We start from the raw sequence: 27,780 nt of genomic DNA on the forward strand, positions 1-27,780 counted from the left end.
TGTAGCACCAGAAACACAAACACATGAATGTTGTAGGGGAATTTCCAAGTATCCTCTGATCCTCCTCTGTGCTTTGTGATCTAGAAGCCTTTATTTGGTAGAGAAGGGATGAGATGATTGTGAGTTCAGGGTTGAACCGCCTGGTGGCTACCTACATATCTCCTTGTTTATTTCGGAGAATCAAGCCCTATCTTGTGTAGTTCTTAAAAGTGAATCCCTATGGTTTATATAGGAAGAGCTTTGAGAGTCCTAGGGTTAGGGTTGTCCTCACCACTGGGGACTTCCCTTCCATCTTTGGACTCTGGCTTTCTATTAGGAATTCTCTCCATATGGAAGTTTGAATCTAGACCATATTTTATGAGAGGTAGGTTTCTTTGTTGATCATAATGTCCCATCATACATGGGAAGATTATATCTAAAAAGTAACCCCTAAAGATATGCCTTCATGATTCCTTCCTTATCATAAAAAAATCGCCCTCTTCAGTTTCCTTCCGTTTAGGAACTGTCCCTGTCTATTCCTGATGACTTGGAGAATTGCTATGCTTAGAAGCGATCAGTCACATGCCTGACACATGTTTACTAAACACTCATGCTTAACACGAGATCACTTATTCACATAACTGATCTGATGGTCTTCGTCTCATTCTGGACATCCATAGGCCTGAGTCATTTCCCATACATGTGTCATTTATCCAATGACGGAAAATTCCCCTTACAAATGTGCATCTGCACCAAAGAGGAGTTCAGAAGAAAGACTCCATTTCAAGCCAGACTCTATTTCAAGTCACCAACAAAAAAGCAACAGAGGAGGGTGGGACCATTTGAACATGTACTATGCTTATTTTAGTAGGTTAGTTCGTTAGTAAACAATGACGTACTTTAGAACAAGTTCGTTAGTATACTTCTAGTCTCTTTTTTTGTGTGCGTTTTGAACATGTGAACTATGTTTTGCTTTTACGTATGGAATGATATGTAAATCTCAAATATTTGGCATACATGTTAGAAACTCAAATTCATGAATTGTTGCGAAATTCTTATATATTAAGCTTTGAAAATTCTTACAAAGTCATTTTCAAAGTAATAGTTGGTTCCACAATCAAAGTGGTTGTCTTTGTTTCCTTTCTTAATGCATCATTAAGCCATTCAAAGCTCCCACATGCATAACACTTCAAGTACTTCTTCCCTAGATTCAACCCACTATTTGTTGTCTTAAGTGTCTTCCTCCCTCTAGAGTCATTTGTCTTGCATTTGCAGTCTACCTAAGGGCATTATCTCTTCGAATTACCAGTTTCACCACATTCAAAACATGCAATGGTAGATGAGTTTGGTCCAATCCCAGATAGCTTTCCATAAATAGCTTCATCTAGCCATTGTAAATAACTTGGAAATAATTGTTGCTAGCTGGCACTTTAGATACTTTCTCAGTGGATTAGTTGTTGTCTGTGAGATGCCCAACATTCGAAACTCGTGACAAGTAGGTTGCTTGCAAAAAAGAGTATACAATAATTCACACTTAATAGTCGAGTGTCCAAGTTGATCACACATCTGACGTTCAACCTGAGCAGTAAAATACAAAGTCAACAAACAATTGTGATATCCCCAATTTTAATAATTAAAGTAAAGCCTTCCCCCCGCCAATGCAAAACCTTCAAACTTAATGAATTACCCCATTTTTACCCAAAATTACACAAAATCTTAAATTTGAAAGCATAACATGGTTTAAATACATGATATTACATTCATTTTGCCTGAAAATGTCATGATTTGTACTTGGGTTTCATCGTTCACTTTCACTAGAACTAGCCAATAATGGTGGTAGAATGTGTTCTTAATGCTTAAAATGGGGAATTCCTATTATTTGAAGGAAAAGGTGGGAGTTGTAATTTGGAGTTGCCATGGAAATAGAATGTCTAAATTATTTATATGATTGAAGAAGAAGGTGAGAGTTGTAATTTGGAGTTACCATGAAAATATAATGTCTAATTTATTTACAGGTTTTGCGTTTAATCTCTCTCTATCTTCAACTGGCTACATAAAAAACCCCTTCCTACAGACTAAACCAAAAAAACCCCCGGATTTTTTCAAAAATAAAATTACATCCGAAACTTACCAAAATACCCATGTAATTAAAACAACCTGGGCCAGCTTTCTCGATCTCTCTTTATGGACTTCGCAGAAAGAGAAATAAACGAGAGAAAACTTCCCAAAAAACTCAGCACCATCTCAAATGGTATTGTCTTCCCCACAATCCCAAATTCTAAGAATTTAATATCGATTTTAGGGTGGAATTGAAGAATTAAAGAAGGTTGTAGATTCATATTCGAACGACAATTTCGAAGATTGAAAACAGGGTGAAAATAATGAAAATTCAATTTCTAAATATGTTCTCATAATATATTAGATTAAATATTGACATTGTTGATTTCCTGCTCGAAAAGAGAAATCCAAATACTAAAGATTGAATGTTAAAATCAATATGTAAAAATTAAATTTTTATAGAAAATCAGTATGTAAAAATAAATTTGTAGAGAAAAACTACTATGTACAAATAAATTTGCATACTGAAATTTCCACGTAAAAACAAATTTACATAGTCATATGAGATATGCAGAGAAATCACTATGTAAACATAAATTTGCATACTGAAATTTCCATGTAAAAACAAATTTGCATAGTCACTGACTCACACCCACACATAAAAATCATTATGTAAAAATAAATTTGTATACTAAAACGATTATATAAAAACAAATTTACATAATCATGAGATATGCAGAGAAATCACTATATAAACATAAATTTACATACTGAAATATCCATGTAAAAACAAATTTACATAGTCACAGACTCACACTCGCACATAAAGATCATTATGTAAAAATAAATTTGTATACTAAAACGATTATGTAAAACTATATTTACATAGTCACGGGATCTGCTGAAAAAAATTCAATATGTAAAAATAAATTTGCATACTTAAATTTCTATGTGAAAACAAATTTGCATAGTCACGGGAACCCAATTTATTCAAATTAGGAAGAAGAAATAAAAATCAATAAAACAAAAACAAAGATTCACAACAATCGATCCAAATGAGAAAGAGAGTGATTTTTCATGGTAGAATCTTGTTTATTCATCATGAAACCATGTTTCTTCATTGTTAAACTTGATTTCTTCATTGTTGAAAAATGTTTCTTTTTCATCAAACCTAATTTCTTCGTCGCCGAAACTTGTTCTTCTAATTTCAATATTGAATTGTGTATTATCAAAGTTAAATTAGTGTTCTTTTTCGTTTAAATGATTGAATGAGATAGAAATTAATTAAAAGAGAGAAACTAAGGAATGAAAACGAGTTTTTTTTTCTCCAAAAGGTAAAAGAGGAATAGAAAGAGATTAACATATAAGAAAGTGATCGTGATTTTTGTATAATCTCAAAAATAGGGAGCAAAATAGGGAGCTTATGTCATGAAGCATAAGAAATAGGGAGGTTTTATGCAGGTGCCGACTAGCAAAATCGGTAAAACTTTTGGGTGATGATACCAGAAGTCTGGAACTCAAATCCCGCGGGATCTAAACTAGGGGGCTGAGGCCCATTTCTTGAATTTATTTATGTGACTGAAGAATAAGGTGGGGGAGTTGTAATTTGTACTTTTGTAGTATGGAAGTAGAAGGTCTGATTTATTTATGTGATTGAAGAAGAATCTCTATAACGGTCATAATCACAGCTAATAATGCCCTTTTTGATCAACGGTCAGGCGTCATTTTCTTCATGCGTTTTCACTTTTTACCAGAAGTATTGACCACGGTCAAACGAAGTCAAATGACAGTTTCACTGACGGGGAGTCAGAATCGGAGGGGGCGCTGCCTTACGAATTAAATTATTATGTGTGAGTGTGGGGGTTGGGGGTAACTCAAAACAAACTCCAATTCAATTTTAATTTCGCCATAACTCCAAACGTACGAAAACAAACGTGTCCACCCGTTGAGTTCGCGTATACGGTCTACCAACAGTTTTGTCTTCAGTTCCCGATGTACAAAAACGTGCTGCTCCTTCAATAATAGATTCTGCAACGCTAGCGAATATCCTGACTTTCACATGCAGCAACCATAGACCCCAGACTCTACACAAATAGAAAACCCATTACTAATCATTCTCTTCAATAATTGCCAACTTTCCAATCCGATTTCTATCCCTCTCCTCTCTCTGATATTTTTTTGAGACTTTGAAAAAAACACAAGAATGGGGAAGAGGGCGGAAATCGATGTTGATAGTAGTAGAACCTATGTGGGTCCCACTAATAATAATAATAATAAGTTTCCGTTGAGTTTTTGGGAAGTGACTGTGGCTTTATGTGTTGTTGTTAGTTTTGTTTTGGGGCTGGCCTGTGTTTATCTTACTATGCCAGCTTCTGATTATAGCTTTCTTAAGTTGCCCAGGACTCTTGAAGATCTTCAAATTCTCAGGTAACCTTTTTTTTTTTTTTTTATTAGATTAATTTCAAGATAAGTTTTGTGTAATTGTGTAAATTAGAATGTAGCTTTATATCTCTATAATGTAGACATTATTAAATGTTAAAATGTGGATTACTTTACAGTATTTCCATTGTATAATATCGGTATAAACATATAAAGGAGTGAAGGCTCTCAAGTGTAGGGAATAGTTACTGTCCTTAGGGGTGAACTTTTAATGTATATATAATGGATGTGGGGGGTCTACAATCAGTGATTTTTCAAGAGCTTAAAGCCATACATATCTGTCTTTGACTATGCTTCGATGAAGGATACAAACTAGTTGAAGTGGAATCTGATTCCAAGAGAGCCATCAATGCAATCAATAAGATTGAGAAACCACCTTGGTATTGTTTGGAAGTGCTAGCTGCAATTGACTCAAAGAAGACAGAGTTCAATTTCATTTCTTTCTCACATGGTTTCCGAGAAGTGAATAGAGTAGCAGATTATCTTGCTAGTCTCGAACATGATGTTAGTAGTTCTTTAGTACATTTTATACCTCCTTTAGATCATGTTTTACAGAATTTTGTAAATGAGGATATAGGAGGTCATATCTATGTAAGAAGAACTTAAATCAATACAGGTGAGGGTCTGCCTAACCCTAGCTTACCTTAAAAAAAAAACTGCACCAGCAGTGGAGCGTGAGCGGAGTAGTGGTGTTTGGTATCATTCGGAAAAGAAGAAGAGGAAGAGGAGTACACGATTCAAAACTACAAAAACAGATTTGACCATTAAATTAAAACAAATGATGTATTAGTACTTAATCGTGTTGAACAATCGAAGATCCAAACATGATTGAAGAGATCGATCTGTTAGACGACATGAGCAAAGAAGAGGGAGATGGTAATATGTGAGAAAATGAGAAAAGAAGAAGAGAATGAATGAGGGGTTTGGACAGTCACTTTCTCTTTTACCCCCTCGCCTAAACACTTGAGTTCGTTCCGCTCACGGACTAAGATCTGTTTCCGTGTCATTCACGTAACTACATTACTATATAGACCTAGAACCAACATCTCAAGTAATTAAGATATCATCAGTGAACATAAATGTCTTATCACAGATGACAGTGTTATGGAAGAATCAGGCTAATCAGAAATATGCCTTGGAGGCACGTGGATACGTTTTCCTTAAGGTGTTAATTGCCTCCACTGAAAAGAGTTTGCTATAAGGTTTCTAGGAAAATTACCTCCAAGACACAACAAAGCCTAGAGATTTGCAGTTGGCAATACTAAAGATCTCCATAAATCGCTCTAGAAAGAAATATACGAGAGCAGAAGAAGGGGAACAAGATAACAAGAAACAACTCAATATTTTTTCTGAGATTGATGTCGTCTTTGTGGCGTTGAGAGTCAATGCATGCATATGGTCAAAGTTGTCCTGTTAGCAAATGCTTGGAAAGGCACTTTGATGTTTCACAGTGGTTATGAGTGAAACATTGTTCCTCAAGTGTTTAAACATCTTTTTTCAAATGCAACCAAACCAACAGTTATAAACCGTTAGACACAACCATAATCAACAAGAGATGTTTGTCTATTCATACTTTACTTGAGAGGTGCCTTACAGGAGACAGACACGTGTTTATGGTTGAACTAGCATAGATCAGCAAAGCATTTCTTCATTTTCAAATGATTAATGGTGTCTCTCAGCGATAACCAACGTCTCCCTCACATATGAAGTTATGAACCATATAGGTTCCCCCTTGCCTTACTGAAGGCATACAAGCCATCTTAACCCTTGGAGTTCACACTTGATCTAACATTTTATATATTGAAATCTCTTCAAGAATCCCCAACTAGATATTACAATAATATATATGTCCAGGATTTAGCACATATTACAAACTATCTAAGCATACAAGCCATCTTAACCCTTGGGGTCCACGAAGTCGATTAGTTGCTTGCAAGTGAAGTGTCAAGTTCGGCACTTCTGCCCCCAAATTGTAATTTGTTTTAGGTAAAATAGTCATGACCAAATCTCCCCATGTGATTCTTCACATGTTTGATCTATAAAATTTTTATAACCTGACCTTATTCATCTCAATCAACTACAATAGTGAACACCACTAATTGTGTTTGAATAAAGAAAGACAAAAAAATGAAATGATCATTCAGCAAACAATGCCGATAATATGTGATTAACTAAATTGGCTATGTTCACTATAGCGGATAGCCCTAACAATATGATCCCTACCCCAAGCATGCCTTTACAGCTTTTGCCTCATTCAGCAGTACAAGTCATTACATATCTCTTTTGGAAGTTATGTGCTTGCGGCTAGACATGGCCAATCACAAATTTCTGTGGTTGTCGATCAGAAAAGAAAAAACAAAGTCACAAATATCTGTGGTTGCTGATCAGAAAAGAAAAAACAAAGTCACAAATATCTGTGGTTTCCCTTTTACAAAACTTAAGTAGTGTGCATATAGGTTAGAAACAATGTCAGATCCATCAAGCACTTTGCTATAGTAAATACAAGTCAAATTGGTTATAAGACCATCTACTCGTTGTTGTGCATGAGGAGACTTTTGTGAACTGGTACCAGTTTCCGTCCTATCACAACTTGCATAGGAAACTATTAGAGGGCAGAATTTAAAAAAAAAACCGAGGCTTATGCCTCGATGCTGGCCTTAAAGCTTCCTGGGCTATAGCCTCGATGCCAGTTGTTGAGGCTTACCTCACACTAATGAGCGCATGCCTTGATACCAACACGTATGGGCTTATTAAAGCTTGAGCTTCTTTTTCATTTCGTTAAAGATTAAGAGGCGTAAACCTCAGTGAAACCTTCTTTTGTGGTTTTTTTTACACAAACTAATTCATTCAAATTTGTTAATAGTCCCCATTTTACGTTATTTTCCTTTCACCTAAGTTTGTACTAGGTTTGTGCTATGTATCTTGCTTATCTTATTGTTATCAACTATTTTTCTTAAGTTAGAATTGGGAACTTTTATTGCTTGCTAATATGCTTTTCCTACAAGTTAATGTTATTATTGCCTAGCATTTTGATGTGGAGATGTTACTTCTCAAGTATATAAGGCATTATTTTGTAATTGATTGGTGGAAGCTTCAATCGGTATTCAATATTCAATAAACTCACAAACTATCAAACATTTATTTAAAAATAACTCAACATCCTTTTAAAATACGAAAAACCTCTAAAATAATAAGGGTTTTTTTGGGTTATTTAGCTTTTAATTTTAATTGGGAAATTAGCATTTGGCCCCACTTCTGTTAGTTGACTCGGTAAACTTTAACGCCACTATTTTTGTTTACCTAAATGGCATGTTTACCCTTCATAGGAGGGCCAAACACTAATTTCCCCATTAAAAGTGGGACCAAAAACTAAATAACCCAGTTTATATCTACATACGAAAATGTATATTTTCATGGAAATGTTTTGAAATAGAACAAGTTATTTATATTTACATAGTAGTTTAACTGTGACAATTTATATCATATTTGAAAATATCTATTTACTTAGTAGTTTACATATGCACGTTAGGGTATATCTGCCATTACAAATGCATGAGGAGTCAACTCACAGTCAACATCTCCCTTGACCAAGTCAACTGACATAAGTGGGGCCAAATGCTAATTTCAAATTAGAGGAGGGCCAAATGCTAATTTTCCCATTAAAAGTGGGGCCAAAAGCTAAATTATCCAAATAATAATTTTTCTCAAAAAACAACTAACAAACAATTGAGGCTACTAACAAAGTATGTGATAATCGTACCTCCTTGAACCCTAAGAAATAGAAACCCTAAACCACTCCATTTGGTCTTAAATTTAACGGACTAACATGGCTATTTAAAACAAAAGAAAATATATATAGACACATCCTACTAAGGACGGCTATTACATCATGTTATGCCCTCAATTTTCTTTGCTGTTCCTTTAGGGTTTATCTCTGACATTTTCCAAGCTTTGTTATATGCTGCTCGACAGTGTAACTCAGAATGTTAGCTTTTGTAGCCTTTATAATTAGTGTGCCTCTTTAAGTAATATAGTTCATATTTGACGTCGTTTCTTAATTTTATTGATTTAAGTTTTTGCTATTGCAATTTAATTTTACAATTGAGTCTGACGCCTCGTACCCTCTGAGGCCTGCCTCAAGCCTCACAGGAGGCCTTCTGCCTTGAGTTTTAAAGATGCTTTATAGCCATTGTTAGATGGAGATTTTCTTTGTGCTGGACCACAATGTCAGCATGCATAGAGGCTTAGAGTTGTCTCTGAGTTGCTTGGAAGGAACCGCCACTTAAAGTGCGTTTGTCATTTGGAGCAAAATTTATAAAAATTTAGAACAGATGGGAGTAGTCCTTTCTTATGGGGTCAGGAACATAACAAAGGACTTGCTGAAGATGGCACTGGGCATGCAGAAACAAGGAAAAGGTTGATTATGTCAGGTACATGGAAGAGTTTGCTCAAATATCATCCAATTGTGCACAGTTGGCAGTAGAACAGCAGCATGTGCGCTTCTCATATGTTTGATATGTGGATGTTGCATTATGCCTGGTGCTAGAAAAATAGATTGTGGTTACCTGAAATTTGTCCGTATTTGCTTTGATTAGTTGTATAAGTGTCCAAATTTTGGACTTGCCACCAACAGACAAGGCGAATAGAAATGCCCAACTCTTTTGTTTGACGTCATTCGAAAACTTGTGAGGTCTTGGGACCTCTTGAATAGCAAGCTTATGCACTTTAGAATCTCCTTCCTACAAGATTACAGGAGGTACAACTCATGTCTAGTCCTAAATCTGTCACTATACGATTGGAGAATGTCCGGAATTCGGATATTATTCGTTAGCTAACTTGATGACTAGAATGAAGTGTGTCTCCTATCCAGATGGGGTAGAAGGTGTTTCGAAAACCCAAAAGCAGTTCTCCTGTAGGTAGGCGTTTCCACCATCCTTTTCCACTTCCCCTTGTAGGAGATATACAATAACCAAGTTGCTTTGTAATAAGTATTTGTGCTTGTACATAGAGCATAGTCGAGACTAACCAATAATAGTGATCTGAGTTTGATAATATGGAATTCATATTACACATAATGACATAAGATTTGCTTTTTCAGTTTTATTTGACGTAATGTTCCCTGGCATTTCTGTTTAGTTACTTTGCAAACTTTATGATGATGTCTAAACAATTGTTATATTTTATTTTTTATTTTTGCAGAGATCACCTTGAGGATTATACAAGTGACTACACCATACAAGTCTTGGTTGGCTACTGCTTAGTCTACATTTTCATGCAGACATTCATGATTCCTGGAACTGTTTTCATGTCATTGCTTGCGGGAGCTCTTTTTGGTGTCTTCAAAGGCGTTGCACTGGTGGTTTTTACTGCTACTGCTGGTGCTTCTTCATGCTATTTCCTATCAAAACTGATAGGGAGACCTTTGGTTTTTGCTCTCTGGCCAGACAAAATGAGTTTCTTTCAAACGCAGGTGATTATTTTGCGTTAATGGTTAATGTGGTTTTGTGCTGAGATACATATGAAAAAGAAACAGAATAATAATGAAAAAGAAAAAAAGATATGAAATTTCTGACACAGTCTTCTGCTTGTTATTCTTACTTTCTCAGGTGGCAAAAAGAAGAAAGGGGCTGCTAAACTACATGCTTTTCCTAAGAGTAACACCAACGTTGCCCAACACATTCATTAATTTGGCTTCACCAATAGTTGATGTGCCTTACCATATATTCTTCCTGGCTACCTTCATAGGGCTCATTCCAGCTGCCTATCTCACAGTTAGGGTATAATTTTACCATCTTTAACTCCTGAGTATTTTCACTGGCTTGATAAACAACTAATTGAATGAGAATATGGTTGATGCACAAGAAGTTTGCTAATACCTTTACCTACAACTGCGAGTTTTTTCTTATTGTGTATTTTAAGTGAGAAGGTGTTGTCAAAAATTATGCTAGTGGGCATCATGATAATCTTTATTGAAAAGAAGGATTAGCAAAACAAGGGGAATTTATGAAAAGCCTATCTTTACAAAAATATTTGCAAAAACGTTCAACCTATTATTGATTAATAATTGAGTTTGCACTTACAACTCTGTACTTTCTGTCTTATATTTGTTACAAAAACTTCTGTGACTTTATACTGTCTGTCTACAGAACAAGATTATAAAAGCTTCTTTAGATGCAAATACTTATATAATATTTAAGCTTAATTGCCAATTTACACTGTATATAGGCTGATTATGGAAATGCTTTTGAAAAGCAAGGCGTTCTTGGGATTTTTCCAATAGAATAATGAGATTCCTAGACATCTTTTCTATCTTTTGCAGGCTGGTATAGCCCTTGGAGATCTGCGATCAATAGGCGACCTTTATGATTTCCAGGCAATAGCCACTCTTTTCCTTATTGGGGTAGTCTCAGTTACCCCTACATTGATGAGCAAGAGAAAAGATGATTGAAGATTCCCTTGGTTCACCTGGAGCTTATTGTCAACCAGTTGGGGAGATGGTCTATACAGCTTTCCAGCATCAATAAGCATTGTGCAGCTGGACGAGGCTTGGGGCTGATCATCAAGGTTGTGTTCTATGTCAGCAGGTTTTCTTATCCTCGTGTTATGTGCATTACCATCTATAGAAAAGGAGAAACTCTTTGGTGTTAAGAAGTATGTCAGGGTTAAAGAACGTATGTTATGTTGACCCTTCCTTGTTAATATGAATATCTAGTTAGTAGATCACATACTGACATACTCTGTATGAATATGGAAAAGATACAATGTTGAGGCTCATACGTCTTTACGTCTAATTATTTATTTTGTTATTATTTTTTTTTAGGGTTAACTAGTATTACCCCACTAGATGAGCCAATTAGGATTTTCCCCTGGGGAAATTAGGATCTCTCTTAAGTACACAAAAAAAAAAGTCAACTTGGGTTGACCGGAGCTAGGATGTTATCAAGAATATTCGTTGGAATCTCCTGACTCCAGTCCCCACCACTATCTCCTCCATTATGAAACCATCAGCAGCAGCAGCACCCTTTCCCTCCATCCTAACAAAAGCCCCGTCAAACTTTATGTTAACAGTATCACAAATAATTTTATTTGAGAAGACAAGCATAGATTTCCTGATACTCCAATTCTAATAGACTAATAGGTCTCAAACCCAAAGGTGAAAAGCATCATCCAGATTCCAGCATCCGAATTAGAATAACAGTCTCTCTCTCTCAAGTACAACAATAGCTGAAAAGGATGGAAAACCTCAATCATTTGCGTTAAAGTACTTGGCCCAAGAAAGAAAAACAAAAAAAAGGACCCTACATTAATCCACTTGCAGCAAATAGCAATCAACAACATTATTCGCACATGCCCCAGCTACATTCTCTGTTTTCTGTTTGCGCGTAATAATGCAACTTTAACTCGGTTGCGACTACGTAAAAAGCAGCATCCTTAATTCCTTATTCATGAATTACATTCTTTTTCCCGATAATCAGGAATCACATTCCCAAGAAGACTCTGCGTCTGTGCAAGTGTACAGTACCAAAAGTCAAACTAACTTCCACGTGGCCTTAATTGACCGCCATCTGTCCATTTTCCGCACGTGGCAGGAGGCCACCCGGGTTCCGTTTCTTTTAACCCTACTGAATCCAATCTCTTCTATAAAAACGAGCTACCCCAAATTCATTACTTCTTTTTTACCCCTTTATTAGAAAAAGAAAAGCCCTAGTAAAAAAAAAAAAAATTTGATTGTTTCTCTTGTGATGAGATTTTGAAATTTTGTGTCATAGCTCTGCTTATTAGCTTGAATGTGTTGGGTCACATAAACATGTCACGATTTAGCATAGGTTACGCATTAGCACCGAAGAAACAACAATCTTTTGTACAAGATTCACTCCTAAACCTAGCACAAAAAAAAGGACTAGATTTCATTAAAATCGACATAGACAAACCCATATCAGATCAAGGTCCATTTAATTGTATCCTCCACAAACTCCCAACCAATAATGATTGGAGAAAACAATTAGAAAAGTATTCAATTCAAAACCCAAACGTTTTAATCATCGACCAACCTGACGCTATCGACCGTTTACACAACCGTATTTCCATGTTACAAGTCGTGTCTGAATTAAACGTGGATCAAGAAAACGAAACATTTGGTATACCAAAACAGATTGTGGTCCATGAATTGTTGGATCCGGCTCTTGTAATGCAAGAATTGGTGTTTCCAGTAATTGCGAAACCGTTAGTGGCTGATGGTAGTGCTAAGTCACATAAGATGTCTTTGGTTTTTAATAGGGATGGGTTTAATAAACTTAAGCCACCTATTGTTTTACAAGAGTTTGTTAATCATGGGGGTGTTATTTTTAAGGTATATGTTGTTGGGGATTATGTGAAATGTGTTAAGAGGAAGTCGTTACCGGATGTTTCCGAGGAGAAGTTAGGGAGTTTAGAAGGGTCGTTGTCGTTTAGTCAGATATCCAATTTGACTAGTCAGGAGAGGATTGAGGATTATGAGGCTAGGAATGTGGATGAAGCTGAGATGCCGCCGTTGAGTTTTATTAATGGGATTGCTAGGGAGTTGAGGAGGGCTATGAGGTTGAATCTGTTTAATTTTGATGTTATTAGGGATGTTAGAGTTGGGAATCATTATTTGGTTATTGATATTAATTACTTCCCTGGGTATGCTAAGATGCCGTCTTATGAAACTGTTTTGACGGATTTCTTTTGTGAGCTTTTTCAAAAGCAGAAAGAAGAGGAGCAGATGACTGTAGGGGCTGCTGGTGGTGGTTCTGAGCTACTAGTTGACTGTGACAAAGATGAGAAAAAGCTGGAAGTGGTGCTGCCGGTTAGCAGGGATGAGAAAGAGATCACGGTTCAACTAGTATCTTAGAAATGTGAGATGCAAGAATGGAGTTTATGTGGTCAAGCTCGTTGAAGGTACAAATGCACTTCACTCGCTGATACTGAGATTGATAAAAAAAAAAACATAGCTCATCTTTAGATTGCAATTGGCTATGGCTGAATAAGTAGTTTGGGAATTTGGCCCGGGAAGACGATGCTTGGTTTCTCATTTTGATCTTGTATATTCATCATCTGGCTGGTTGATAGGTATTTTTCAAATACTTTGAAATTTTAGAAAGTTCAATGATGTATTTGATGGCCTGTGCCTCTTGCTTGCAAATCATGTTATTGAGCTTAATATTGCCATCTTCAGTTCATTTGCTGTTTATCCTGTGAAATTTCTTAATATCTTGTTTGCATTTGATAGACCTAAAGTTAATTGTGATTTTCTCTAATATTGCTTTGGATAGATGTAAAGCGACATATTTAATGCAATTCAATTTGGAAAACTGCTATCCTTGACTTGTTTGTTTGCTTTGCCAGAATTATATCCTTTGTTTGCACCTAATTATCATACATGGTATCCTCAATGTTCACTGTGGAATTCCGTAGCCTAGGTTTATATTTTCTGTAGCGAATAATCATTCCTTTTCAGACAAGTTTTACTCCCTGCTTCTTGCACCAAATGTACAATGTTTTGTTATTGTTGTTACTTCTGAGTCAATCCACATTCTTTCTTCCACAATGTGTCTAATCAGTTCGCCAAAAGAATGTGGGTTCATTGTGTCTTCCATAATTGTGATTTTTTTGAGGTGTTACACTTGTTCAGAACGTTTTTGGGGATATTTTTATATGATGTCTACGTGTATGGTCTTAATAAGTCTTATTCTGTGGTATAAATAAAAAAGTCTTGATCTACCTAGTGCTAGGAATTGTGAAGGAATGTATGAGCTGAGTTTCTTCAAGCGTATAGTACTGATTAATGATTATAGCATCTAGTGTAGTCTACAATTTCTTTCTTTTTAGTCAAGATCTTTAGTAGGAAATATAACATTATCTAACTGAATTGGGCAAAAGATGCCAATTACAATATGAAATCCTTTTAGAGGAGCTCTAGCAATAAGGGAAGTGTATAAATTTAAGGCTTAAGGTAATTTAAGGCCATTACAGTCATTTTACGAGCCGTTATTAAACTTTAGAACAGAGTGCCTTACGTGGTGCTGGAGCTTGGGGAAATTTGGCCAACTTTAAAACAAAGCGTGGCAGTCAACATCGTGTCCTCTGGATGATAAATGTGTATATCATCTGTTTGTGTCCAAGGAACTTGGATGTTACATTGATGTATTGTGAAGTTTCGTCCACATTAAGTCCCACTTGACTGCTTCAAATCACCACGAATAAGCTTTTACAAATCAAGGTCCATACCTTTGTATTCTTCACAATTTATTTATAGATGAAAGGTGGAATAGTTAGAAAAGTGTTCCTGTGAGAACCATAGAGCTGGTAGTTCGAAGCTCCTGCTGGACTGTGACAAATATGAGAGAAAGCTTTCCAGTATCACTGGTTACCAAGGAATAGAAAGAGAGACAAATTTAAGTCTGAAATGTGTTTTCAAAAGAGGTGCATGAACTTTGTATTGGTTGCATTGGGTGTGAGAATGGAGTTAATAGTCAACTTCGTTGAAGCCGCCTATGAACTTCACTTGCTGATATTGAAATTGGTCAAAACAACCTTAGGTCGAACGGGTTGTAGGTATTTGTCAGTTATTTCACTTATTTGGAAGTTGGGAAGCTCAAAGTTGTAGTTTATGTCCTAAATAACTCCTTGCCTGAAAACCATGTCATTAAAGTAAAAATTTTACTATAGCTAACGAAAAAGAAGTTTTGGGAGAAAAGAGAGTACGGCTTAATTAGTTTTGGCCTACTCTCACAATTTTTATATAGGAAAATAGTCGGTTTACAATATGGAAAACCTCGTGTACAACTCTAGCAATCAAAACGTTGCCATCTTCAGTTTGTTTGTTGTTTTCCCCTCTTATACTGTATCTTGCTAAAGGCGCAAGATCCTCACTAGGTGCTGAAGGAGAGCGTAGGGGCTTGGTGATGGGCCTTCCCAACTCTAGGCGCTAAGGGTGAATGAGCCCAGAGCCTAGGCGATGAGCAAGACAAGCCTTTGACTGCTCTTTGGAGGAGCTATTTCCCTTAACTCCTCTTTGCTTCGCACAGTTATATCCCTTGTGTGTCTAATGAACAAAATAAAGTGTGTAAGTAAAAATGTCTAGCACAACATGGATATCTCATATCCGTAAGGAATTTTCGTGATGCCTGACATTAGACTGTAATGTGCTTGGGTCATTTAGCTCATGTCCAAATATCATATGATGCATTTTCTTGTGATTTTTGGTTTTGGAATGAACTCGGTGACTTGCAGTCTATATTATTGTACATGACATTTGTGGACATTCTCATTGTTTTCATGTGTTTTATGCTGTTTCGTTGTTGGATTGTGGATTTGAAAATTAGTTTTCCTTTAGGCTAGGTGCAATGACTCCCCATTCCCTCAAAAGCGGAGGAAGTGGTGGTGGTTTTTCCCCGCTATCTCAATATAACTCTCCATATATAGAGAGTGTTATTGAGGAATAGAGAGTGCATTCCACGCCACTTGAAATGGCGTGGTTTGTAAAAACCCAAACAGGGCGAAGTGGTGTGGAATGGAGTCAATTGTTTTGTGTCCCCACCAAGTCAGAAACTAATTATGACCAAAATTGTTGTGTCCCCACCAACCCAAACGGCGCCACTTGAAGTGGCGTAGAATGGTCCGAACCATTGGACACCAAAATTGACTACCCATCCTCAAAACACTATTTTTTGGTGGAATGGAGATAGAGGGTGGATGCGCTATTGGACTCAGCCTTAGGACTGATAAGAGGTAATGTTTCTTGAGGTGTTCCAACTACTGAAAGTCTCTCATTTGCAGTGCTATTTGAGCGTTTTGGAGCTTTATAAGTGTTGTTTATGTGTATGTCCAAAGTATTACAAGTCTGTGTATTTTGCTAAGATTTGTGCAGAAATATGAGCTGCGTTGCTACTGTGCATAACATTACGTTGGAAAAGTGATAGTTAGGACTGCGCTTCTTCAAGCGGATTGTACTGGTTAAACGTCAAAATGCCTTCATAGATTACGAGTTCTTCAGTGATCTTGACTGGCAAATGTAAGATGTTAGATAGATTACCCCCTGAGCGTCCTCAGTACGATGTTGTCTACAACACTATCTAGAGGTTTTAAGAAGCCTCCCCAACAATCATCTGGGCATGGTAGTCTGCAGCATGATTTGTTTCCCTGTAACAATGGCTGAAGGTACATTGCTCAAACTCTGCAACTTTGATCCCAGTAGGCACCTCTGTGGTTAAGCAATACCATTCACAATCTGCACTGCAAGAGTAGAGTATGAATATGCATGAACATTCTTCAGATTAAGGTGGATACATTGTTATAACTTATAAACCTGCTCTATGGCCTTCAACTCCTGCAAGAGAACTGACCTGGCAGGGTACGTGGTTCCCACCATAGGCAAACAAGCCTCCCCCATCCTATGATTACTAGCTGCACCACCAAAACCATTGTTGGTTTCATTGACACCCCCATCTGTATTAAGCTTTACCTTACCATTCTCAGGACATAGCCATTTACCAAGGCTAGGTAGTTTAGCTTTGTTTTTTGGTAGATAACTTACTTTTATTAAAATGATCAGAGATACAAATAATGCCAGCCGATGAGGCAGACGAGAGAGAGGCACTACCAAGCACTGCGAGGACTGAAATACAAGTAACCAAAGAAGTAAAGGAAATGTACATCCCAACTACTCCGCTGATCGACTAGTCCCCAGATCGCCTTGCTTCAGCAATGATGTCGTACCAATGCATAACAATGTCCCTGAAGTTCTACTTTGTTCCTTCCATTAAGCCGGAAGTCCAATACCACAAGGGTAGGTAGTTAGCTTTGTAACCCATTTGAATACCAAGTACCCTAGTGCTTACCCAGTCCAGCACTTAACAAAACTGAGAATGTAGCTCTTCATATCTTTAAGTAGCTTTACCATAACCAGTTGAGGTGGCCTAAACCCTTGAAATATTTTCGTGTTTCTTTCCTGAGAAACGGCATTGATAGTTGCATAGACTCTATGCGTGCTTTTCAGCAGAGTTGCTCTTACATGTTTTAAGTATATGTGGTCATTCACCAATTGAGTTGGCTATGTTACTGACTTACTGTCCATATCCGGTTTTGACTTAACACCTTGCATACCACTTTGGATAGTTTGGAGCCCAAAATATCCTGATATATCGCGATATTTGGAGATATCTATCCAGATTTCAGAGAAAGATATATAAATATCACGACATGTTTAGAGATATATATGATTGCAAATATTGGCAATATTTTGACGATATTTATAATATTTGTGATATTTGGAGATATTTTGCGATATTTAGAGATATTTAGTGATATTTTGTATATATAACAATTTTATTTAATATTTACTATTATATTTCAAATAAATATAAATAATGTATCATGATATATAAAAAAAATATCCACAATATCTACGATATTTATTGATATTTTGTATATATCTACGATATTTGTATGTGAAACAATGTCAAATATCCCCAAAGAGAGGGATATATCCACGATACATATCTAGAAATTGAGTATCGATAAATACCCATATCCTGATATTTTGTACTATAGTTTGGAGTATAGACAGTCAAAATTATAAAATGTGTTGAATTCTTCCGACTTTGTCCACCTAGGCTACAACATGAATGCTCAATGATACCCTTATTCACCAACCTGTCTTGATTAGTCATGCTACCAGATAGAAGTTGCCATGCTCAGAGTGAACGTTTAGAAATCACATTAGAGCCCTGCACTAGCTTAGCAGACCTGGAAGTGAATTTCATGTCAATACAATTTTGTCAGTAATGTATTTGTTTTGATTTAACTAACTTGGAGGTAATGTATGATGCTGTTCCATACTTCCATCCGCCATTTTCTATAAGCTCACTGACCTTCATCATGTAGCTGCAGTAAACTCCTTGCTTCAGTGTCCTATATAGAATTTGTGTGACTACACCAAGGGTCTAAATGGAAGTACCATTCCCAGTGACAATCATATGTCTTGAATGCTTCATAGCTGTTTCTCTTTGCTTTACGATGCCTCTCCAAACCCATGAGTAGTCCTTAGGAGTTCAAAAATGTTTATTTATGATACTATGTATTCAAACCCATATAGCCAAAGAGCACCAACTTGAAGACTAGACCATAGTATGCCGCAGAGTCCCATATCCTCGTCCACCCTCGTCCTTATCCAAGCACTCGATGACTGGGCTTATGGATTATCCTTTGTGGAGAAGGACCAGAATAACCAGACCACAATAGTTTGTTGCATGGTTATGCTAACAGACTCCAAAATAGTCTTGGGCAAGGCCCAAAATTTCGATATCGGTTAATATATCGGTGTACCTAAAAACCGAGATATATCGGATATATCGGATATCTCGGTTCTTTTGGTGACCAGTCCAAAGTTTCTAAAATATCGGATATCTCACCGATATATCTCGGATATCTCGGATATCTCGCCGATATGTCTCGGATATATAGGATATTTCAAAAATTTCAATATTAAATTATTAACAATTGGTCAAAAAGTCAACCGATATATATCGATTATCTTATCGCATATAAACTTTCATATCGGAAATTCTATATCTGGAAAAAAGGGGTTCAATATTCGGTGGATATATCTCGGAAAAATCGATATCGGTGTACCAATTTTCCGAGATATATCGGCGAGATATCGGATATCTCGGCGATATTTTGGGCCCTGGTCTTGGGTGCCATTCCAATGTGAAAAGAACTAAGAACAAACGTTCTTGCAATTAGAAATTCTCTGTAATCTTTTCAACCAGTGGGCGACAATCTCTAGTCCCAAATCTGGTAGCAAAGAGAGGCAAACCAAGAAACTTGATAGCGGGTTGAACTAGTCACACTCATCAGCTAGGGCTTGTGCATCCTCTGTTGAGCAAAAAGTCGTTCAATATTTTGAATAGGTAAACATGTGGCCACCTAGAAAATGCATCTATAAGTACCAATGTACCATAAAATATCTAAGTGGACTGATATGACCACAATTACCTTCATGTGTTCTTTGCAAGAAAGTAGAAGACTCGTTCTCAACCTTTGCAAACAAAATTATTCTAGTTATAAACTTCCCTTGCGAACAAGGGATCCAAGGGTGCTCCTTGGTTAAGTGAGCTTATGATTTCGGATTTCCCAAATGGATGTCCACTAGAGTTTTCGTTGATCAACTTCGAACATAGTTTCTCCAGGATGACCTTGAGCCTGGGTAGCAGGCCTGACCACCAATAACTGGGGCGTACAGGGCCTGGACTGTTCTCTAGGACTTTTTGGCCCATGATACTAGAAATGGGGTAACCTGGACTTCTGGTTAACCCATGGATTTGACCAAGCAAAATGGGGCAAAGGGGACAAACCTCTAGTCAAGCCAAGTCAGGGCTCTCAGGCTGCTCACGGTGAACCCTAGTCTCCAAGGCATTTTAGTTAATCCTTGTCAAGGTTGGCTTCTAGTCAAACTTGGTCAACTCATGTCAAACGTAATCAACCATGGTCAAAGTCAACTGGGTTGGGAGTGGTTAATTGCCGACAACTTGGAACCAGTTGTTATTGTGCACATGTTTTGGTCACACAAGATGGCGCATATTCGCGTTTGGGTAATCCGTTGCTCCGAGGCTTATCATAGCATGTATCTAGGTATCCTATAGCTGCTACGTTTGTGTGAAATATACGGCATATAAAGCTTTAAGGCTACACAATGCTCTTCTGAGCAGATATCATCATACACCCCCTACTTTTAAGATCATTTAATAAGATACCCCCTCTTCAGCTAATTCTATCCGTGACCATTCGTGCCTCCATTAAACAAAAAAACCAAGCTCTGCGTAGAGTTAATTGCATGTTTTGTGTGTTAACCCTAGCTCCCTCAATTTTCTCACCGCTCCCACTCTCTCCCTCTTAGCTTTTTTTTTTCACCTTTGTCTCTTCGGGATGCTCTGTTTAAAGTTCTGATTTTCCTTTCTGGTTCTTGCCTTTGATTTACAAGTGGATGGAAGGAGTACTAGATCCCTTCTTACTAACTACCATGGAACAAGATTTAATTCTCTCTATTTCCTCTCCCACGGTTAAAATAACTATGGGGAAGCAAGTAAACTCTTCTAATGAGAACTGGAATCTAGTAGCTTTTGGGAAGGTGTTTACTCCCAATTGGATAGACAGAGAAGATATAATGCAGGCTCTGAGACATCAATGGGGTTTGAGGTATGAAACAAGATTTCAATTTTTTGCTAAAGGGATCATGAAAATTGCCTTCGAGAATGCGACAGATCTCCAGTTTCTTCTCGATAATGGTCCATGGGCAGTTCAGTTATATTATCCATCAGGGCCTGGAAACCGAACACCCCTCTCGAAGGTTACAATTTCTCGTCAGTAAATATATGGATTCAGATTCATGGCTTGGCTGGGTGGGGACAGTGGGATGTTCGGTTTACTGACGAGATATCTTGGCTGGTGGGGATAGTGGGGTGTTCGGTTTACTGTCGAGATATCTTGGTTGGGTGGGGACAGTGGGGTGAAGGCTCTCAACAACAGACAAAAGAGCTCCAACCTAGGACAAGTCAAACGGGTACAGACCACATGATGTTGGACTTGGTACCGGTTGGTAAGGAACCTGATCCAAGAGCTGAGATAGTAATGGGAACCCAAGTTATACTGCTTTATTTGGACCATGGGCTTTTGAGACCTAACACTTCTAACCTGTTATTTAACAAGGTCGACTTACCAGGGCCCCTCACCAAAACATAAGATCCATAAGACCCATACCTCCTTCCGAAGCCTTTTCAACTCCTGGGTTAATAATCAGTCAACCTATGGGCAAAACAGTCTTTCTAGACTGCAAGATATGGCATTGGTGGATGTGAACGACTCCTTTGTCCCGAGGCAAAAGCTCTACATTCAAAACTCTCTTCTCTCATATCATTTCCCTATGCTTGTTGCTCCAACTGAGGCTCTCGTACCAGCGGTAGAAAAAAGGAAATTTTTAACCTTCTTCAATCTCGATCACGAAATCCTGAGCATCATGGTTAAAAGGAATGAAGTGAAAGATCTCCAATGCCCATATCCGCTAGGAGATGGTGTACCAGTTAAGGAAACAAGAGGTGGAAGAGAAGGAACATAAGAAGAAAAAATAAGATCAGAAATGAACCACTAGTCAGGAAAACTCTACTTGAAGGTTGGGTTAGAAAGGAAAAGTTAACTGAAGATGAAAAAGTGACGGTGATAGATTATGGGAAGACTGATAAGAATTTCAAAAGTCTGGCCTTCACAGGAGGGATAGGCTCTTTGAATGAAACCAAAGTCAAGAAAGTTATGGTTTTCAACTTGCTACTAGCGATGAAGAAAGTGGAACAGACGAAGACCTTGGGGATAGTGAAGAGCTTGAAGCGGGTAAAATTCGGAAGGAGCCAAGTCCCTTGTTGCATCAGGGGGAGGAAGAAGACGAACCGGAGATATGGGAAGACTGTGCATCAGATAACTTCATATGTGAAGCTGCCCCAATAACTCAAGCAGTGGAGGTACAGCCTGGTGAAGGTACAAGTCATGGAAGATAACAGAGAAGTTTCAAGATGGCTATATATGACTGGGATGATGACATGGAATCCCCCAGTAGTGTGAACAAGGATGAGAGACATAGTACACAATCGAGCTTTATTATGTATATTTCAGAAGCAAAAGAAGATGCATGGAATGATAGTGAAAAAAAGGAATATATTTCAATGATTGGACAAGATAAGGATAGGATGGAGTTGGTGGGTGTAGAGTCTGGATCAAATAAGAAGAACAAGATAGGGTTCGCGGTGGTTGTCCCAATACAACCACCTCTTCATCAATGATGTCATGGAATTGTCGCAGATTGGGAACCATCGCGACAATTCGGAATCTAACGGACCTCATCCGACAACATGAAGCGGATATGATTTGCCTTTCTGAAACTAAAGTACAGGATAGTAGTATTAGGACTATTAGTAAGAGAATAAAGTTTGATGGTTGTTTCTCAGTCCCTGCGGTGGGTCTTCGTGGAGGCTTGGCTATACTCTGGAAGGATGGCGTAGACCTAGAAATCATTGAAGCTACAACTAATCAAATTACAGGTAAATTAATTAATTTTCATTCAGAAACTTCTTGGTTTTCTTTTTCTTTTGTGTATGGGGAACCTTGTGCTCATCTTAGACATAGAGTTTGGACTGAATTACGTGAGATTGCCCTTTTTATTCATGGCCCCTGGTTGTTGCTGGGGGACTTTAATGCTATTACTTCTTTAGATGAGAAAATTGGGGAAGATCTCTTTTAGTAAGAGCATGCTAAAGTTTAATAACTTGATTAATGATCTTGTGCTAGTGGACCTGCGGTAGGTCTTCGTGGGCTATACTCTAGAAGGATGGCATAGACCTAGAAATCATTGAAGCTACAACTAATCAAATTACAGGTAAATTAATTAATTTTCATTCAGAAACTTCTTGGTTTTTTTTCTTTTGTGTATGGGGGAACCTTGTGCTCATCTTAGACATAGAGTTTTGACTGAATTACGTGAGATTACCCTTTTTATTTATGGCCCCTGGTTGTTGTTGGGAGACTTTAATGCTATTACTTCTTTAGATGAGAAAATTGGAGAAGATCTCTTTTTAGTAAGAGCATGCTAAAGTTTAATAACTTGATTAATGATCTTGCGCTAGTGGACCTTGGATACAAAGCTCCTAAATTCACATGGAATAATAATATGAAGTTGCATGATAACATCTTGGAGAGACTAGATCGAGCTTTAGCCTCTCCAGACTGGTTAACTATGTTTCCTAACATCTCTGTTAATAACTTAGTAAATACTACTTCTGATCACCTTTCTTTATTCATTAATTTCAAAGTTAATCATGAGCATGTGGTTAAACCTTTTTGTTTCTTTAACATGTGGCTCAAGGACCCCTCTTGTAAGCCTATTATTGATAATGCTTGGAATGTTGTCTGTCATGAGCTCCCTGATTTCAATATCATAAATAAACAAAAAAAATACTATAGCTGCTCTGAAAAAATGGAATAAATATATTTTTGGTAATGTTTTTACTAAGATAAAGAGTACGCAAAAAGCTCTGGACAAGGTTACCAGATATCTTACCCCTAATAACTTGATCAAGGCAACTGCCTTGAAAGCTGAGCTTCTGGGCTAGTATGAAAAGGAAGAGGATCTTTGGAAACAAAAGTCCAGTATCCACTACATCAAAGAAGATGGTAGAAATACCAAGTTCTTTCATATGTCTACCTTATATATGAGAAGGAAGAACTCTATTGACAAGATTAAGGATAACCATGGTGGCTTGAAATTTGGTAAGAAAGATGTGGGTTTATCCATAAATGAGTATTTTGAAGAGCTTTTCACTTCTAAGGACCTTGTGAAAAATTTGGAGATCTTAAACCTCTTTGAAACTTGTATCACTGACAGAGAAAATGATATTCTTACTGCCATTCCATCTAGAGATACTATATGGAGGGTGGTCAAGAAGATGGGTGCTTTTAAAGCCCCTAGACCTAATGGGTTCTAGGGATGTTTCTATCATGACTGTTGGGATGTGGTAGCTCATAGTATCTCAAACTTTGTGGAAACCTTCTCAGAGTTAGCTCCTTGCATCCTAGTATGAATGAAACCTTCATAGCCCTTATTCCCAAAATATCCAATCCTGATCACATGTCCAAATTCAGGCCCATTAGCTTATGCAACTTCAGCTACAAGATTATATCCAAAATCTTAGCCAACAGACTCAAACAACACATAAACAAGACAGTGCCTCCTTTTTAAGGGGCTTTTATCAAAGGTAGGAGCATTGATGATAATATTGGTCTTGCTGCTGAGATTTTCCATCATATGAAACATATGAAAACCAAATCTGGGTTCATTGCTCTTAAGATGGACATGGCAAAAGCCTATGATAGGGTGGAATGATCATTGGTGGATAATTTTTTGAAAGATTGGGCTTTAGTAACAAGTGGAGAAGGCTGCTCTCCTAATGCCTATCCACTGTTTCCTTCAGAGTTTTGTTGAATGGATATCTTTTAAAAAAAATCACTCCTTAGAGAGGGCTCAGACAAGGAGACCCTCTATCTCCCTACCTTTTCATTCTTGCCTTTGAAGGTCTTTCCAAAATGATTGGCAAAGCAGAACAGGAGGGAGAGGTACATGAGATGAAGTTGAAAAGGAGCTCTACTTCTATGTCTCATCTCTTGTATGTTGATGATCTCATCATCTTTGCCAAGGCTAGTCTGAAAGAAAGTGGCAAGTTGTTGAAACATATCTTGCAGGATTATTGTAATATCTCTGGTCAAAATATTAATTTTGACAAGTCAAGCTTGTTCTGTAGCAAAAATGTCCATCACAGACATAAAATGATTCTTAAAAGATTCTAGAAGATGAAACTATTTAATACAAATGAGAAATACCTAGGTGTTCCTATCATGATATCCAAAAAAATAAACTAAAGACTTTGACTACTTGGTGGACAAAGTTCATGGGAAAATCAAGGGCTGGAGAGCGAAGCTTCTTTCCTAAGCTGAGAGAACTACTCTTGTGAAGTCAATCTTACAAGCCACACCTATTTATGCTGTGTCATCTTACAAGTTACCTATCTTAACTTGTGATGAGATGGACAAAGCTTGTAGGGACTTCTGGTGGCATGGTACAATTGAGAGCAAAAACTTCCACACCCTTGGGTGGGATAACATATGCAAACCAAAATCTTATGGAAGCCTTGGTTTTAGGAAGGCTGAGGATATGGATGTAGCTATGTTGGCTAAGCTTGCATGGAAAGCTACTTTTGGTTCACATTCTTTATGAACTAAATCCTTTAAAGTTGTTTATGGACATCACTAGTTTGATTTCAAAGAACCCCCCATTAGGCTTCTTTCTTTTGGAAAGGAGTACATAAGGCTTTTTCTGCTATGTCCAAGTGGCTTATATGGACTATTGGGAATGGTGAGAACACATCTGTGTTATATCAACCCCATTACTCTACTAGATCATGTTCCTTTCTATATGGATCTAGATACCTTAAGGGTATCAGATCTCATATTAGAGGATAAATCTAGGTGAAATAATAGTAAGGTTGATAGCTTGTTCCCTACCATTATCAGCAGTACCATTAAAATGTTGTCTATTAGACTTGATGGTGCTAGTAATGACCTCATTACTTTGAACCAAACTAAGAATGACAAGTTCACTGTCAGATTAGCCTACCACATGTTACATGTTGATGAGTGGCAAGTCCAAGCTTCCTCTTACAATGCTACAACTGTGAAAAATATTTGGAAAACATATGCTAGTGCCAGAACCCAATTGTTTCTTTGAAAACTTTACATAGGTGCCTTACCTATAGGGGACATAAGCCATGGTTAATATAACACAGATGTGTTCTCACCATTCCCAATAGTTCATATAAGGCTATTACTCTACTAGATCATGTTCCTTTCTCTATGGATCTAGATACCTTGAGGGTATCAGATCTCATGTTAGAGGATAAATCTGGGTGGAATAATAGTAAGGTTGATAGCTTGTTCCCTACCATTATCAGCAGTACCATTAAAATGTTGTCTATTAGACCTAATGGTGCTAGTAATGACCTCATTACTTTGAGCCAAACTAAGAATGACAAGTTCACTGTCAGATTAGCTTACCACATGTTACATGTTGATGAGTGGCAAGTCCAAGCTTCCTCTTACAATGCTACAACTGTGAAAAACATTTGGAAAGCATATGTTAGTGCCAGAACCCAATTGTTTCTTTGAAAACTTTACATAAGTGCCTTACCTACATGGGACTTGATTAGTCAAAGAATAGGTGGGAGAGATTGTCTTTGTCCTCTGTTCTATGAGGTAGAAGAGAATCCTCTACACCTTTTCTTCAATTGTCATTAGATGAGAATAACTTGGCTGATCTCAATTTTGGGCATCAGAACTAATCATAACTATATGTATGATGTAACAAATTGGCTGGATGAATTTTTGATGGGCAGCAAGAGCCTTGACTAAGGACTAGTTGAGAAATGCCTTTATACATGCATTCTCTTACAAGGAGTATGGGACCTAAGACATGGCATTAAATTTGATGGGAAAAGAGCTGACAGAGGAAGTTTGCTAAGGGGAACTAACATGATTTGGCAAAGATGCCTTCAAGCTTACAGTTCAGTGGAGGGGGAAAGGGTGTTACAACCCACTAACTCTCCTAACCATGCAATATTTCTCTCTCAGTTCCCTGTCATTCATAATGACTGTATAATAATTCATTGTGATGTTGCTTTTAACAGGGATGAAGGGTTAGCTAGAGCTGCAGTGATTTCCTGGGACAACAATGGAGATCCAGTAGGAGCTGCCTATAGAAGATTCAAGGCAAAGGACCCTGAAGAAGCAGAACTAGTCGCGGTCGAAGTGGCAATAAGGCTAGCACAGAGTAAGGCTTATGACCATATTTTGATAAAAGGAGACTGTAAGAATGTGATCAAGACCTTACAATCCCCTGAAGAGGAAATTTGTGTTGATTGGTGTCTAAAACCTGTCAGTGATAACATTTTGAGGAAAGTTAGGAGTATGCTTTCTTGTAACTTTAAATGGGTCAGTAGAGTGGATAATGTGGAAGCCTATGAATTGGCATAATGGGCTCTCCATAACCATGACATGGGCTCTCTACTTGCTTGTATTGTAGATATGAACCTTGTACCTACTCCTAGTTGATCCAATATATTATATGTTTGCAGCGAAAAAAGAAAAGAAAGATACCCCCTTTTCTTACATTTCGTCAGGCCGCTAACAGTAGAAATAGTTTTCAAGACCATTCTAACCTTAAACCCAATATCAGGCCATGCCAACGTGGCAAGAGAAGTCCACATTAGCTCTAAGATTAACCGTTGATCATCTGACACCAGTTGACGGTCCAGATGCATTCATTCTAATTTCTCTCTCTTCGTTGATGCCCAAACAAAATAACCCGAAACCAGTTTTATTTCTCTCTCTCTCTCTCGGCTGATTTTGGTGGGAGAAAAACCCTAGGTCTCAAAAATCCAATTTTCTTGTCCCATAATTCTTCGATAATGGCTTGTAATAAAAAAACAAGAAGCAACGGCGGAAAGACAGAGAGGTAGACCAATGAAAAATAAGCTCTACATTGTTGTTGAAAGTGACGACGATTGCGATTTTGAAGCCATCGAAACTGAAACACACCCATAAGTTTTCGAAGTCGTTGAAACTTAAATCTCTCTAGCACAAAATGTTGAAGAAATAACTTCTGGTGGTTTGAATGAATATTCTCCAGTTGAA

General features: G+C 37.5%; 2 protein-coding genes across 3 annotated transcripts; both read left to right on the forward strand.

Moving 5' to 3' along the window:
- The first annotated feature begins 3,769 nt into the window (after positions 1-3,769).
- Positions 3,770-11,267, forward strand: LOC147524513 (putative membrane protein At4g09580). The gene is made up of 4 exons (XM_086603621.1): positions 3,770-4,464; positions 9,676-9,946; positions 10,083-10,253; positions 10,796-11,267. Exons 1-4 carry the CDS (start codon positions 4,241-4,243, stop codon positions 10,922-10,924), a joined length of 795 nt encoding a protein of 264 aa, XP_086459747.1. The 5' UTR covers positions 3,770-4,240; the 3' UTR covers positions 10,925-11,267.
- Positions 11,268-12,143: 876 nt separating this feature from the next.
- Positions 12,144-27,255, forward strand: ITPK1 (Inositol 1,3,4-trisphosphate 5/6-kinase family protein). Of its 2 annotated transcripts, none has more exons than XM_086603607.1 (2): positions 12,144-13,566; positions 26,775-27,255. In XM_086603607.1, exon 1 carries the CDS (start codon positions 12,284-12,286, stop codon positions 13,346-13,348), a length of 1,065 nt encoding a protein of 354 aa, XP_086459733.1. In that variant the 5' UTR covers positions 12,144-12,283; the 3' UTR covers positions 13,349-13,566; positions 26,775-27,255. The 2 variants fall into 2 exon arrangements, with proteins under 2 accessions (XP_086459733.1, XP_086459739.1); XM_086603613.1 differs by lacking the exon at positions 26,775-27,255 and adding an exon at positions 17,051-17,558.
- The last annotated feature ends 525 nt before the right edge of the window (positions 27,256-27,780 follow it).

The sequence above is a fragment of the Coptis chinensis genome, chromosome 1 (genome assembly GCF_015680905.1).
Source record: "Coptis chinensis isolate HL-2020 chromosome 1, ASM1568090v1, whole genome shotgun sequence".
NCBI classification, from domain to species: domain Eukaryota; kingdom Viridiplantae; phylum Streptophyta; class Magnoliopsida; order Ranunculales; family Ranunculaceae; genus Coptis; species Coptis chinensis.

Excerpts from the sequence above, each read along its gene's own strand:
- ITPK1 (XM_086603607.1), top strand. The coding sequence starts at position 12,284 with ATGTCACGATTTAGCATAGGTTACGCATTAGCACCGAAGAAACAACAA.
- LOC147524513 (XM_086603621.1), top strand. The coding sequence starts at position 4,241 with ATGGGGAAGAGGGCGGAAATCGATGTTGATAGTAGTAGAACCTATGTG. Across the intron at positions 9,947-10,082 it reads TGAGTTTCTTTCAAACGCAG|GTGGCAAAAAGAAGAAAGGG; the intron begins GTGATTATTTTG and ends TTACTTTCTCAG. Across the intron at positions 10,254-10,795 it reads CTGCCTATCTCACAGTTAGG|GCTGGTATAGCCCTTGGAGA; the intron begins GTATAATTTTAC and ends TATCTTTTGCAG.